Genomic DNA, 15,700 nt, shown 5'->3' with positions numbered 1-15,700 from the left:
CCTCGCAGGTGGAGGATGTGGTCAAGAAGGCATATGGTGTACTGGCCTTCATTAATTGAGGGATTGAGTTTAGGAGTCGGGAGGTAATGCTGCAACTTTATAAGACCCTTGTCAGACCCCACTTGGAGTACTGTGCGCAGTTCTGGTCGCCTCACTACAGGAAGGATGTGGAAGCTATTGAGAGGGTGCAGAGGAGATTTACAAGGATGTTGCCTGGATTGGGAGGCATGCCTTATGAAGATAGGTTGAGGGAGCTAGGTCTCTTCTCCCTGGAGAGACGAAGGTTGAGAGGCGACCTGATAGAGGTTTATAAAATGTTGAGAGGAATAGATAGGGTGGATTCTCGGAGGCTATTTCCCAGGGCTGAAATGGTCACTACAAGAGGACACAGGTTTAAGGTGCTGGGAAGCAAGTACGGAGGAGATGTTAGGGGTAAGTTTTTCACTTAGAGGGTGGTGAGTGAGTGGAACCGGCTGCCGTCAGTGGTGGTAGAGGCGAACTCGTTGGGGTCTTTTAAAAGACTTCTGGATGAGTATATGGGATCTAATGGGATTGGAAGTTACAGATAGTTCTACGGCTTGGCAGGTATAGACGTGATCGGCGCAACTTGTGGGCCGAAGGGCCTGTTTGTGCTGTAGTGTTCTATGTTATACAATGACAGACCCGTCCCCACCAGTACTGTACCCCAGTGTTATACAGTGACAGACCCGTCCCCACCAGTACTGTACCCCAGTCTTGTACAGTGACAGACCCGTCCCCATCAGTACCATACCCCAGTGTTATACAGCGACTGACCCGTCCCCACCAGTACCATACCCCAGTGTTATACAGTGACAGACCCGTCCCCACCAGTACCGTACCCCAGTGTTACACAGCGACAGACCCGCCCCCACCAGTACTGTAACCCAGTGTTATACAGCGACAGACCTGTCCCCACCGGTACTGTACCCCAGTCTTATACAGCGACAGACCCGTCCCCACCAGTACTGTATCCCAGTGTTATACAGCGACAGACCTGTCCCCACCAGTACTGTATCCCAGTGTTATACAAAGAATAAAGAACAGTACAGCACAGGAACAGGCTCTTCGGCCCTCCAAGCCTGTGCCGATCATGATGCCCGACTGAACTAAAACCGTATGTACTTACAGAGCCCAAGTCCTTCCATCCCCATCCTATTCATGGATTTGTCTACATGCCTCTTAAATGCCACTATAGCACCCGTGTGTTCCAGACATTCACCTCCCTCTGTGTAAAAAATCTGCCTCGTCCATCTCCTTTAAACCTTGCCCCTCGCATCTTAAACCTGTGCCCCCTAGTAACTGACTGTTACCCCCTGGGAAAAAGCTTCTGACTATCCACTCTGTCCATGCCTCTCACAATCTTGTAGATTTCTATCAGGCTTCCCCTCAACCTCAGTCACTCCAGTGAGAAGAAAACCAAGTTTCTCCAACCTCTCCTCACAGCTAATGCCCTCCACACCAGGGCAACATCCTGGTAAATCTTTTCTTTACCCTCTCCAAAGCCTCAACATCCCTCTGCCAGTGCGACAGCTAGAAGTGTACACAATATTCTAAATGAGACCAAACAAAGTTTCTGTCAAGTGATAGTGGAAACAATATGGGACTTGCTCCCATTGGGACTGGGGAAACATAGGAACATACAGAGATAGATCTGTCACCACGAGTGCACGACAACAGTGCGGCACTCCCTCAGCACTGACCCTCTGACCGTGCGGCACTCGTTCAGCACTGACCCTCTGACAGTGCGGCACTCCCTCAGCACTGACCCTCTGACCGTGCGGCACTCGTTCAGCACTGACCCTCTGACCGTGCGGCACTCGTTCAGCACTGACCCTCTGACCGTGCGGCACTCCCTCAGCACTGACCCTCTGACCGTGCGGCACTCCCTCAGCACTGACCCTCTGACCGTGCGGCACTCGTTCAGCACTGACCCTCTGACCGTGCGGCACTCCCTCAGCACTGACCCTCTGACCGTGCGGCACTCCCTCAGCACTGACCCTCTGACCGTGCGGCACTCCCTCAGCACTGACCCTCTGCAAGAATAAAAAACTTACTCTTCTGTGAGCGGAGGGTTAAGCGTAGTGGGCTCGTCAGCACGTCATCATCGGAGGTAAAACCGGTAAACTCTTCACCCTAAAGTCGAGGAATGACAGAGAGAGAAGATTAGATGTCAGAACAATCAGGCTGAACTTGTTTAACATCTTGATAAATGAGCCAGGAGAACACTCTTTACTCGGGGAGTGGGGGAGAACGTGGGACCCGCTCCCGCGAGGAGTGGGGGTGGACGTGGGACCCGCTCCCGCGAGGAGTGGGGGAGAACGTGGGACCCGCTCCCGCGAGGAGTGGGGGGAGAACGTGGGACCCGCTCCCGCGAGGAGTGGGGGAGAACGTGGGACCCGCTCCCGCGAGGAGTGGGGGTGGACGTGGGACCCGCTCCCGCGAGGAGTGGGGGAGAACGTGGGACCCGCTCCCGCGAGGAGTGAGGGAGAACGTGGGACCCGCTCCCGCGAGGAGTGGGGGAGAACGTGGGACCCGCTCCCGCGAGGAGTGGGGGAGAACGTGGGACCCGCTCCCGCGAGGAGTGGGGGAGAACGTGGGACCCGCTCCCGCGAGGAGTGGGGGAGAACGTGGGACCCGCTCCCGCGAGGAGTGGGGGAGAACGTGGGACCCGCTCCCGCGAGGAGTGGGGGAGAACGTGGGACCCGCTCCCGCGGGGAGTGGGGGTGGACGTGGGACCCGCTCCCGCGAGGAGTGGGGGAGAACGTGGGACCCGCTCCCGCGGGGAGTGGGGGTGGACGTGGGACCCGCTCCCGCGAGGAGTGGGGGAGAACGTGGGACCCGCTCCCGCGGGGAGTGGGGGTGGACGTGGGACCCGCTCCCGCGAGGAGTGGGGGAGAACGTGGGACCCGCTCCCGCGAGGAGTGGGGGAGAACGTGGGACCCGCTCCCGCGAGGAGTGGGGGAGAACGTGGGACCCGCTCCCGCGAGGAGTGGGGGAGAACGTGGGACCCGCTCCCGCGAGGAGTGGGGGAGAACGTGGGACCCGCTCCCGCGAGGAGTGGGGGAGAACGTGGGACCCGCTCCCGCGAGGAGTGGGGGAGAACGTGGGACCCGCTCCCGCGAGGAGTGGGGGTGGACGTGGGACTCGCTCCCACGGGGAGTGGGGGAGGATGTGGGAATGACTCCGGCAATGAGTGGGGAAATATAGAAACTAGAAGCAGGAATAGGGATGCCTTGGTCCCTTTCACCCTAACAGCTATATCTAATTTTTTTTTGAAATTGCAATGTTTTGGCTTCAGCTCCTTCCTGTGGGAGTGAATTCCACACATTCCCCACCCTCTGGGTGAAGAAATTTCTCCTCCCCTCAGTTCTAAAAGGTTTACCCCTTATCCTCAAACTCTGACCCCTAGTTCTGGATCTCCCCACCATCGGGAACATTCTTTCTGAATCTACCCTGTCTAACCCTGTGTGAGTTTTATAAATTTCTATCAGATCCCCTCTCACTCTTCTCAACTCCAGTGAATATAATCCTAACCCACTTAGTCTCTCCTCATATGACAGACCTGCCATCCCAGGAATCAGCCTGGAAAACCTTCGCTGTGCTCCCTCTATAGCAAGGACATCCTTCCTCAGATAAGGAGACCAAAACCGTACCCAATACTCCCGGTGTGGCCTCACCAACACCCTGTACAATTGCAGCAAAACATCCCTATCCCTATCTCTCAAATCCTCTCGCTGTGAAGGCTAACATACCATTTCCCTTCTTTACTGCCTGCTGTACCTGCACGCTTACTTTCAGTGACTGATGCACGAGGACGCCAAGGTCTCGCTGAGTATCCGCCTCTCTCAATTTACACCCATTCCAGTAATAATCTGTCTTCCTATTATTGCTCCCAAAGTGGATAACCTCATGTTTATCCACATTATACTGCATCTGCCATGCAGATACCCACACACTCAGCCTGTCCAAATCACACTGAATCATCTTTGCATCCTCCTCACAGCTCACCCTCCCACCCAACTTTGTATCATCTGCAAATGTGGAGATAATACATTCAGTTCCCTCTTCTAAATCATTAATATATAATGTGAACAGTTGGGGTCCCAGCACAGATCCCTGTGGAATCCCACTGGAGAACGTTTGAGATGAATAGTATCCAAGTATTTAAGGGGGGAGTGGGATAAACACATTGGGGGGGGGGGGGGGGAGGAAAACAAGACTGGGAGTAATAGATACTGGGAGTAATCAATACTCTTGATCATTCCCCCTCCTTCACCGAGTATTGTATGCTCCCAGTATCCGTTATTCCCAGAGTACTGATCATTCCCAGTACCCGTTACTCCCAGAGTATTGATGGCTCCCAGTATCCCTTACTCCCAGAGTATTGATCGCTCCCAGTATCCATCACTCCCAGAGTATTGATCGCTCTCAGTATCCATCACTCCCAGAGTATTGATCGCTCCCAGTATCCATCACTCCCAGAGTACTGATCGCTCCTAGTATCCATCACTCCCAGAGTATTGATCGCTCCCAGTATCTCTTACTCCCACAGTATTGATCGCTCCCAGTATCTCTTACTCCCACAGTATTGATCGCTCCCAGTATCTCTTACTCCCAGAGTATTGATCGCTCCCAGTATCCATCACTCCCAGAGTACTGATCGCTCCCAGTATCCGTTACTCCCAGAGTATTGATCACTCCCAGTATCCGTTAGTCCCAGAGTATTGATCACATCAAGTATCCATTACTCCCAGAGTATCAATCACTCCCAGAATATTGATTGCTCCCAGTATCCGTTACTGCCACAGTCGTGATCACTCCCAGTATCCGTCACTCCCAGAGTATTGATCGCTCCCAGTATCCATTTCTCCCAGAGTATCGATCGCTCCCAGTATCTGTTACTCCCAAAGTATTGATCATTCCCAGTATCCGTTACTCCCAGGGTATCGATCGCTCCCAGTATCCCTTACTCCCTGAGCATTGATCATTACCAGAATCTGTTCCTCCAAGTATCAATCACTCCTAGTACCCGTTACTCCCAGAGTATTGATCATCCCTAGTACCCGTTACTCCCAGAGTATTGATCGCTCCAAGTATGTTACTCCCAGAGTTTTGATCATTCCCTGTATCCGTTAGTCCCAGAGTATCTCTCCCAGTATCCGTTACTCCCAGAATATTGATTGCTCCCAGTATCCATTATTCCCAGCGTATTGATCACCCACAATATCCGTTACTCCCACAGTACTGATCATTCCAGTCTCCGTTACTCCCAGACTATTGATCAGTCCCAGTATCTGTTACTCCCAGAGTATTGCTCACTCCCAGTATCCGTTACTCCCAGAGTATCGATAACTCCCAGTATCCATTACACCCAGAATATCGATCACTTCCAGTATCCGTTACACCCAGAATAGAGTATTGATCGCTCCCAGTATCCGTTACTCCCAGAGTAATGATCATTCCCAGCATCCGTTACTCCCAGAGTATTGATTGTTCCCAACATTTGTTACTCCCAGAGTATTGATCACGCCCAGTATCCGTTACTCCCAGAATACAGTATTGATCATTCCCAGTATCCGTTACTCTCAGAATAGAGTATCAATCACTCCCAGTATCCGTTACTCCCCAGAGTATTGTTCACCCACAGTATCCATTACTCCTAGAGTATCGATCACTCCCGGTATCTGTTACTACCAGAGTATTGATCACTCCTAGTATCCGTTACTCCCAGAGTATTGATCATTCCCAGTATCCGTTACTCCTACAGTATTGATCGCTCCCAGTATCTGTTACTCCCAGAGTATTGATTGCTCCCAGTATCTGTTACTCCCAGAGTATTGATCGCTCCCAGTATCTGTTACTCCCAGAGTATTGATCGCTCCCAGTATCTGTTACTCCCAGAGAATTGATCACTCCCAGTATCTGTTACTCCCAAAGTATTGATCATTCCCAGTATCTCTTAGTCCCAGACTATCGCTCCCCAGTATCCGTTACTCCCAGAATATTGATTGCTCCCAGTATCCATTATTGCCAGCGTATTGTCACCCACGGTATCCGTTACTCCCACAGTATTGATGATTCCCAGTATCCCTTACTCCCAGAGTATTGATCACTCCCAGTATCCGTTATCATAAGAACATAAGAAATAGGAGCAGGAGTAGGCCATCTAGCCCCTCGAGCCTGCCCCAATAAGATCATGGCTGATCTGAAGTGGATCAGTTCCACTTTCCCGCTTTCTCCCATAACCCTTAATTCTCTTGTCTATCAGAAACCTATCTATCCATGACTTAAATATATTTAGCGAGGTAGCCTCCACCACTTCAACGGGCAGAGAATTCCAGAGATTCACCACCCTTTGAGTGAAGAAGTTCCTCCTCAACTCCGATCTAAACTGCACCGCCCCCACCCCCCTTATTTTGAGGCTGTGCCCTCTAATCCTGCGATCCTTTCTAAGCAGGAAGAATCTCTCTACCTCTACCCTATCCATCCCCTTCATTATCTTATACGTCTCTATAAGATCCCCCTAAACTCCAACGAGTACAGACCCAGTCTATTCAATCTCTCTACATAGGCTAACCCCTTCATCTCCAGTATCAGCCTATTGAACTTCCTCTGCACTCCCTCCAAGGTCAACATATCCTTCCGCAAGTGCAGCGACCAAAACTGCACACAGTACTCCAGTTGCAGCCTCACCAGTGCCCTGTACAGTTGCAGCAAGACCTCCCTACTTTTATATTCTATCCCCCTCGCTATAAAGGCCAACATTCCATTCGCTTTCTTGATCACCTGCTGCACCCAGAGTTACTCCCAGAGTATTGATTGCTCCCAGTATCCTTTACTCCCAAAGTATCGATCACTCCCAGTATCCATTACTCCCAGAGTATTGATCACCCATAGTATCTGTTACTCCCAGAGTATTGATCATTCCCAGTATCCGTTACTCCCAGAGTACTGATTGCTCCCAGCATCCATTACTCCCAGAGTACTGATCGCTCCCAGTATCTGTTACTCCCAGAGTATTGATCACTCCCAGTATCCGTTATTCCCAGCATATTGATCACCCACAGCATCCGTTACTCCCAGAGTATTGATTATTCCCAGTATCTGTTACTCCCAGAGTATTGATTAATCCCAGTATCTGTTATTCACAGAGTATTGATCACTCCCAGTAGCCAGGGTTACTCCCAGACAGGGGTAGGGGTGGGGGTGGGGTGGGTGACAGTAGGCATTGGAATGGGGTTGCGGAGAGGGTGGTGCTGAGAGTGAAGGAGGGGATTGCGAGTGTTGGGTTTGGAGGGGGGTGGGGGTGAGACGGCGGGAGGGCAGAGTGTGGGGGAGGACGAGGGGTTAGCAGGGAACAAGGGATTGGGGGTAGGGGTTTGAGGGGTCAGGGAGGTGAGGGATTAGGGATTGAAGGATTAGGGGGAGAGAGATTGGGTGGATGAGATGTTAGTGGAATGAGGGGTTGGGCAGTGAAGACTTGTGGGGGTGAGGGGTTGTGGGGTGAGGAGTTGCTGGTGAAGGGTTGGGGGCAAAGAGTTCAGGGGTTTGAGGGGCGAAAGGTTGGGGGGCAAAGAGTTCAGGGGTTTGGGGGCGAAAGGTTGGGGATTAGGGAGGTGAGGGATTAGGGGATGAATGGTTAGGGGCGTGAGGGGTTGGAGGGGGTGTGGAAGCGAGGGGTTGGGGGGGTGAGGAAGCGAGGGATTGGAGGGGTGAGGAAGCGAGGGATTGGAGGGGTGAGGAAGCGAGGGATTGGAGGGGTGAGGAAGCGAGGGATTGGAGGGGTGAGGAAGCGAGGGATTGGAGGGGTGAGGAAGCGAGGGATTGGAGGGGTGAGGAAGCGAGGGATTGGAGGGGTGAGGAAGCGAGGGATTGGAGGGGTGAGGAAGCGAGGGATTGGAGGGGTGAGGAAGCGAGGGATTGGAGGGGTGAGGAAGCGAGGGATTGGAGGGGTGAGGAAGCGAGGGATTGGAGGGGTGAGGAAGCGAGGGATTGGAGGGGTGAGGAAGCGAGGGATTGGAGGGGTGAGGAAGCGAGGGATTGGAGGGGTGAGGAAGCGAGGGATTGGAGGGGTGAGGAAGCGAGGGATTGGAGGGGTGAGGAAGCGAGGGATTGGAGGGGTGAGGAAGCGAGGGATTGGAGGGGTGAGGAAGCGAGGGATTGGAGGGGTGAGGAAGCGAGGGATTGGAGGGGTGAGGAAGCGAGGGATTGGAGGGGTGAGGAAGCGAGGGATTGGAGGGGTGAGGAAGCGAGGGATTGGAGGGGTGAGGAAGCGAGGGATTGGAGGGGTGAGGAAGCGAGGGATTGGAGGGGTGAGGAAGCGAGGGATTGGAGGGGTGAGGAAGCGAGGGATTGGAGGGGTGAGGAAGCGAGGGATTGGAGGGGTGAGGAAGCGAGGGATTGGAGGGGTGAGGAAGCGAGGGATTGGAGGGGTGAGGAAGCGAGGGATTGGAGGGGTGAGGAAGCGAGGGATTGGAGGGGTGAGGAAGCGAGGGATTGGAGGGGTGAGGAAGCGAGGGATTGGAGGGGTGAGGAAGCGAGGGATTGGAGGGGTGAGGAAGCGAGGGATTGGAGGGGTGAGGAAGCGAGGGATTGGAGGGGTGAGGAAGCGAGGGATTGGAGGGGTGAGGAAGCGAGGGATTGGAGGGGTGAGGAAGCGAGGGATTGGAGGGGTGAGGAAGCGAGGGATTGGAGGGGTGAGGAAGCGAGGGATTGGAGGGGTGAGGAAGCGAGGGATTGGAGGGGTGAGGAAGCGAGGGATTGGAGGGGTGAGGAAGCGAGGGATTGGAGGGGTGAGGAAGCGAGGGATTGGAGGGGTGAGGAAGCGAGGGATTGGAGGGGTGAGGAAGCGAGGGATTGGAGGGGTGAGGAAGCGAGGGATTGGAGGGGTGAGGAAGCGAGGGATTGGAGGGGTGAGGAAGCGAGGGATTGGAGGGGTGAGGAAGCGAGGGATTGGAGGGGTGAGGAAGCGAGGGATTGGAGGGGTGAGGAAGCGAGGGATTGGGGGTTGAGGAAGCGAGGGATTGGGGGGTTGAGGAAGCGAGGGATTGGGGGGTTGAGGAAGCGAGGGATTGGGGGGTTGAGGAAGCGAGGGATTGGGGGGTTGAGGAAGCGAGGGATTGGGGGGTTGAGGAAGCGAGGGATTGGGGGTTGAGGAAGCGAGGGATTGGGGGGTTGAGGAAGCGAGGGATTGGGGGGTTGAGGAAGCGAGGGATTGGGGGGTTGAGGAAGCGAGGGATTGGGGGGTTGAGGAAGCGAGGGATTGGGGGGTTGAGGAAGCGAGGGATTGGGGGGTTGAGGAAGCGAGGGATTGGGGGGTTGAGGAAGCGAGGGATTGGGGGGTTGAGGAAGCGAGGGATTGGGGGGTTGAGGAAGCGAGGGATTGGGGGGTTGAGGAAGCGAGGGATTGGGGGGTTGAGGAAGCGAGGGATTGGGGGGTTGAGGAAGCGAGGGATTGGGGGGTTGAGGAAGCGAGGGATTGGGGGGTTGAGGAAGCGAGGGATTGGGGGGTTGAGGAAGCGAGGGATTGGGGGGTTGAGGAAGCGAGGGATTGGGGGGTTGAGGAAGCGAGGGATTGGGGGGTTGAGGAAGCGAGGGATTGGGGGGTTGAGGAAGCGAGGGATTGGGGGGTTGAGGAAGCGAGGGATTGGGGGGTTGAGGAAGCGAGGGATTGGGGGGTTGAGGAAGCGAGGGATTGGGGGGTTGAGGAAGCGAGGGATTGGGGGGTTGAGGAAGCGAGGGATTGGGGGGTTGAGGAAGCGAGGGATTGGGGGGTTGAGGAAGCGAGGGATTGGGGGGTTGAGGAAGCGAGGGATTGGGGGGTTGAGGAAGCGAGGGATTGGGGGGTTGAGGAAGCGAGGGATTGGGGGGTTGAGGAAGCGAGGGATTGGGGGTTGAGGAAGCGAGGGATTGGAGGGGTGAGGAAGCGAGGGATTGGAGGGGTGAGGAAGCGAGGGATTGGGGGGTTGAGGAAGCGAGGGATTGGGGGTTGAGGAAGCGAGGGATTGGGGGGTTGAGGAAGCGAGGGATTGGAGGGGTGAGGAAGCGAGGGATTGGGGGGTTGAGGAAGCGAGAGATTGGGGGTTGAGGAAGCGAGGGATTGGGGGTTGAGGAAGCGAGGGATTGGGGGTTGAGGAAGCGAGGGATTGGGGGGTTGAGGAAGCGAGGGATTGGGGGTTGAGGAAGCGAGGGATTGGGGGTTGAGGAAGTGAGGGATTGGGGGTTGAGGGGTTAGGGGAGGGAGGGGAACAGTGGGGAATGAAGGGACAATGGGGGGGTAGTGGGGGAGGGGTCAGAGGTCAGGGGTTAGGGGGAGTTTGGCTCCGCCCCCTCCCCCCGCGCGCTCCCGGGACAAAGGGCGCGACTCTGTGCGCGCTCCCGGGGGTATGGGGATCGCGGCCGCTCCCCCCAGGAGGCGGCGGGATAGTGAGGGGAGGGTGAGGGTGAGTGAGGGGTTAGTGAGTGAGGGTCAGAGTGTGTCCTTCCCCCTCCCCCTTCCCGCCCCCCGGGCCTCACCTCCTCCTCGCTGCCGCCGTGCAGCTGCTCGAAGCGGCGGAGCGCGGCCTGCAGCCCCCCCGCTCCTCCCGCTGCCGCCGCCGGGCCGCTGTCCGCCTCCCGGCCCGGGCTGCCCAGCCTCCTCCTCCGCCGCCGCAGCGCCCAGCGCCGCCTGTGGCAGGGCCGCGCCGGGAAGCGGCCCCGAGCCGCGGCCGCAGTCGCCATGCCGGGGGGAGGGGGTGTGTGTGAGGGTGTGTGTCTCTCTCTGTGTCTCTCTGTGTGTGAGGGGGGGCGGCCTTGTCAGCGCCCCGGACCGCAGCCACCGCGCATGCCCGCCGCCGCCGCAGGCCGGGAATTGTAGTTGTCTCCTTTAGCGCGGCCGAACTACGATTCCCAGCGTGCCCCGCTGCTCCGAGGGCCAGTGCGCCTGCGCCGCCGCGGTGCCCCACGGGATTTGTGTCCTACCAGCCCCGTTCGTGGACTACAGCGCCCGACATGCTTGGGCGTCAGTGCGCTTGCGCTGTCCCTTCGTTACTGGGAAAAGGCTACTGCGCCTGTGATGGCTGGTCAGTGTTAGATGGGGTCACTGCGCCTGCGCAATCCATTGTCGGGCGACCCTTACTGCGCCTGCGGTCCTTCCCGGCCAGCAGGATTCGTGCGCCTGCGCTAACTATTGTACGGGAAAGGCCACTGGAAAGGGAGAGTCATTGCGCCTGCGCACTGTCATTGAAAAGGCGGACATTGCGACTGTGTTCCCCATTCCCAGAGATGGACGACTGCGCCTGCGCTGGTTCTCGCTCCTTCGCTATGGTCGACGGGAATTGCAGTTTTAAGTTTCTTCAATTTGGACTACAACTCCCAGCATGCTCCCCGCAGAACGCTATTGTCAACGCCGCGCCTGCGCCCTTTCTGCCCAAGGTCTGTGACGTAATACGCCGCCCAGGTGCATGCCGGGAGTTGTAGTCCGCCTGCCGGTTCGCAGCAATGACAGAGGCGGTGGATGGACTGCAACCGCAATACGCATGCTCCCCTTCCACTGATTCGCCTCCCGGGAATGTCAAGTGCAGCGCTGGGAGAAGCTGCATTGCTGCTGCTTCCTGCATTGCTGCTGCACCAGGGCTGCGTCCTGCATTGTTTCCTGCCCAACTTCTGCAACCCAATCCCTGTACAGTTTAATTGCCACCCCTCCCACAGAGAGCCTGTGTAGCCCCCTCCAGCTTTCCAATGGGAGTTTCCAATGTAAACAGTCACTCTGTAGTCACACCCTCTCACCATTGGAGGCGCTGCGATCCCTATCATAGAACCAACAAAGTGCAGAAAGAGGCCATTCAGCCCACCCAATCTGCACTAACTCCACAATCTAGGCCCCATCCTAATAACCCTCAAGGATTTAGAATGGACAATCTTTGATATGATTTATTATTGTCACATGTATTAACATACAGTGAAAAGTATTGTTTCTTGTGTGCTATACAGACAAAGCATACCATTCATAGAGAAGGAAGGGAGAGAGTGCAGAATGTAGTGTTACAGTCACAGTGAGGGTGCAGAGAAAGATCAACTTAATGCGAGGTCGGTTCATTCAAAAGTCTGACAGCAGCAGGGAAGAAGCTGTTCTTGAGTTGGTCGGTACGTGACCTCAGACTTTTGTATCTTTTTCCTGATGGAAGAAGGTGGAAGAGAGAATGTCCAGGGTGCGTAGGGTCCTAATTACGCTGGCTGCTTTTCCCGAGACAGCGGGAAGTGTAGACAGAGTCAATGGATGGGAGGCTGGTTTGTGTGATGGATTGGGCCACATTCACGATCTTTTGTAGTTCCTTGCAGTCTTGGGCAGAGCAGGAGCCCATACCAAGCTGTGATACAACCAGGAAGAATGCTTTCTATGGGGCATCTGGAATAGTTGGTGAGAGTTGTAGCTGACAGGCCAAATTTCCTTAATCTTCTGAGAAAGTAGAGGCGTTGGTGGGGCTTTCTTAACTATAGTGTCAGCATAGAGGAACCAGAACAGGTTGTTGGTGACCTGGACACCTAAAAATTTGAATCCACTTAGCATCTTTTGGACTGTAGGAGCAAACCCACGCAGAGAACGTGCAGACTCCTCAAGGACAGTGACCGAAGCCAGTAATCAAACCCGGATTCCTGGAGCTGTGAGGCAGCAGCACTAACCACTGTGCCACTGGAATGCCTGAACTGAACCTGCCTCCACCACACTTCCAAACTCCGATCACGCACTGGGTGAGAGAGTTTTCCCTCACATCAGATTTACTTCTTTTTCAACTCACTTTCAATCTGTGTCCCTCTCACTCTTGACCCTTTTCCATGCCTACTCTGTCAACCCCCTCATGATTTTGAAAATCTCTATCAAATCTCCTCTTAGCCTCTCCTCCCTCCAAGGAGAACAATCCCAAATCTCCAGTCTGTCCTCAAAACGGAAGTTCCTCATCCCTGGAACCATCCTTTGTCAATCTCTTCTGCTCTCTCTCCAAAGTGTTCACGTAAGAACATAAGAAATAGGAGCAGGAGTAGGCCATCTAGCCCTTCGAGCCTGCCCCGCCATTCAATAAGATCATGGCTGATCTGTCGTGGCTCAGTTCCACATTCCCGCCCTCTCCCCATAACCCTTAATCCCCTCGCTTATCAAAAACCCATCAACCCGCATCTTAAAAGTATTTAGCGAGGCAGCCTCCACCACTTCAACGGGCAGAGAATTCCAGAGATTCACCACCCTTTGAGTGAAGAAGTTCCTCCTCAACTCTGTTCTAAACCGCCCCCCCTTTATCTTGAGGCTGTGCCCCCTAGTACTTCCTATTAGTGCGGTTCCCAGAACTGTACCCAATTCTCTGGCTGAGAGCCAACTAGTGTCGTGTGACGCGCGTTGTAAATTTGCGGGTGGGAGTTTGCGAGGTGATTTGAGTGTGGGATGGTCGAGCGGAGGAAGAAAGTCCGTAATTAGTAATCGATGTGCATTGCCTGAGAGGGTGAGACAGACACATTCAATGGAAGATTGCAAAACAGACCCAGGGAAGAAGACGGGGGAATCATAGAGTCATTCAGCGCAGAGAAGGCCCTTCGGCCCAACCAGTCTGTACTGACAATAATTACCCCCAAAGTGGCGCTGATCCCATTTTCCTGCACTTGTCCCGTATCCCGCAATGTTTTGATATTTCAGGTGTTCATCCAGATATTTTGAGAGGTTTCCAGTCTCCACGGCCCTCCCAGGCAGCGCATTCCAGATTCCCACCATCCTCTGAGAGAAAGAGATTTTCTCAAATCCCCTCTGAACCTCCTGTTTCCCCCCCCCCCCACCCTAAAACTCTGCCCCCTCGTGACTGACCCCTCAACCCAGGGGAACGGCTGCTCCCTGTTCACCCTGTCCCTACCCCTCAGAATCTTACCCACCTCAATCATGTCCCCCCTCAGCCTTCCGGAGAAAACAATCCCAGCCTATCCCGTCTCTCCTTACAGCTCAAACGCTCCATCCCAGGGCAGCATCCCGGGTAAATCTCCTCTGCACCCCCTCCAGTGCAATCACATCCTTCCTATAATGAGGTGACCAGAACCGCACACGGTGCTCCAGCTGTGGCCTCACCAACGCGCTGTACAGCTCCAGCATCACCTCCTTGCTGTTAGACTCTCTCCCACGACTGATGGAAGCCAGGGTCCCATTTGCCTTATTAACTCTCCTATTGCCCTGCTCTGCAGTCTTTAGGGATCTGTGAACAATCGCCCTGAGATCCATCTGTCCCTCTGAGCTTCCCAGTGTCCTGTCATTCAGTCAGTACTCCGTGGCGGGTCATCTGTTTTTAGTGATATTGAGGTGAGTCACAAATACTGGGACATGGTAGAGTAGCACCACCCCACCCCCCCCAAAGGTGTTAGCTTAGATAGATAATCCAGACTTGTGCTCCTCTGACAGTGCGGCACTCCCTCGGCGCTGACCCTCTGACAGTGCGGCACTCCCTCAGCACTGACCCTCTGACAGTGCGGCACTCCCTCAGCACTGACCCTCTGACAGTGCGGCACTCCCTCAGTACTGACCCTGACAGTGCGGCACTCCCTCAGTACTGACCCTCTGACAGTGCAGCGCTCCCTCGGCACTGACCCTCTGACAGTGCGGTGCTCCCTCAGCACTGACCCTCTGACAGTGCGGCACTCCCTCAGCACTGACCCTCTGACAGTGCGGCACTCCCTCAGCACTGATCCTCTGACAGTGCGGCACTCCCTCAGCACTGACCCTCTGTCAGAGGGAGATGGCTGCTCCCTATATTGCCATGAGCCTCAAACCTGTATAACAGGGGGAACCAGTCGGGTAACCAGCAATGTGAGCAGTAACGCCTCACACCGACATCAAAAATCCTTCACGCCAAAAAAAAGCAGTGCAGGGAACTGACCCAGCAGAGTTATCTCACACCCAGACCTCGGCCTCTTACTCACTCACTGGCCTTCCTACTCCCCCTCTCTTCCCTTCCCTACCTCCACAGAAGATGCTGGATAGACTCAGCAGGTCTGGCAGCATCTGAGGAGAGAGAAGTGACCCCTTTTACATGTCCCATGTTGATCCCATCACAAACACCCCCCTCCCCTCACTGGGCCAGCTCTCACTTATTCTTCGGTGTTCTCACAGTGCGCTACCCCTTTTGATCCCCTGTTAACGCATTCCGCAATCTTACCTTACTAGCCGTCACAGATCTGCCCGGCAACAGCAGCGCCAAGAATCTAACGTGGCCTGACAGGATGCGAACTGCCCCAGCAACGAGGAGAAATCGGCCCAGCCATGGCTGGGTCCAAAAGATGTGACTTTCCGAGCAACCAGATTAGCGGGCATCCAGACTAGTTCGAGGTGCAAATCATTCAATTAATCGGAAACAGCTTACCTAGATGACTGAGGGATTCAGTGGAGGTTCACGCTAATTGCTAGAGTCCAGGAATTCGAGAGATCCAGAGAGGCAAGTACACAGAGTGAAGAGTCACGGAGGAAACATTTTGTAATTGCCAGCACACTCAGAAGTAGACAGGGATCAAACAGCCGAGAGTCCTGGTTACATCCAATAGCCTGAAAGACCAGTCCACATCTCACAACTAGCCCTGCATCTAAGTCTTAGAACCTAGGCTGAAACATTTGTAAATATCTTCGCAGGAACAGAAAAGACATTTTCCACACCTGATGCGCAGTCTTGTATTGTGT

The 15,700-nt window shown here is 54.8% G+C and overlaps 1 protein-coding gene across 1 annotated transcript in view; it reads right to left on the bottom strand.

Annotated features, from left to right (window-relative positions):
• The window catches only part of LOC145340128 (uncharacterized), a 28,090-nt gene extending 17,289 nt beyond the window's left edge, over nucleotides 1-10,801 (bottom strand). Inside the window, exons 1-2 of the mRNA XM_080184555.1 lie at nucleotides 10,537-10,801; nucleotides 2,076-2,154 (exon numbers count right to left, since the gene is read on the bottom strand). Coding sequence (XP_080040681.1) covers nucleotides 2,076-2,154; nucleotides 10,537-10,740 — 283 coding nt within the window. The 5' untranslated portion in view covers nucleotides 10,741-10,801. The remainder of the gene's footprint in view (nucleotides 1-2,075; nucleotides 2,155-10,536) is intronic.
• Between the last annotated feature and the right edge of the window lie 4,899 nt (nucleotides 10,802-15,700).

This window comes from Carcharhinus amblyrhynchos, unplaced genomic scaffold (assembly GCF_965287045.1).
Source record: "Carcharhinus amblyrhynchos unplaced genomic scaffold, sCarAmb.v2.hapA scaffold_792, whole genome shotgun sequence".
NCBI lineage: Eukaryota > Metazoa > Chordata > Chondrichthyes > Carcharhiniformes > Carcharhinidae > Carcharhinus > Carcharhinus amblyrhynchos.
This window is presented reverse-complemented; position numbering and strand designations above follow the sequence as displayed.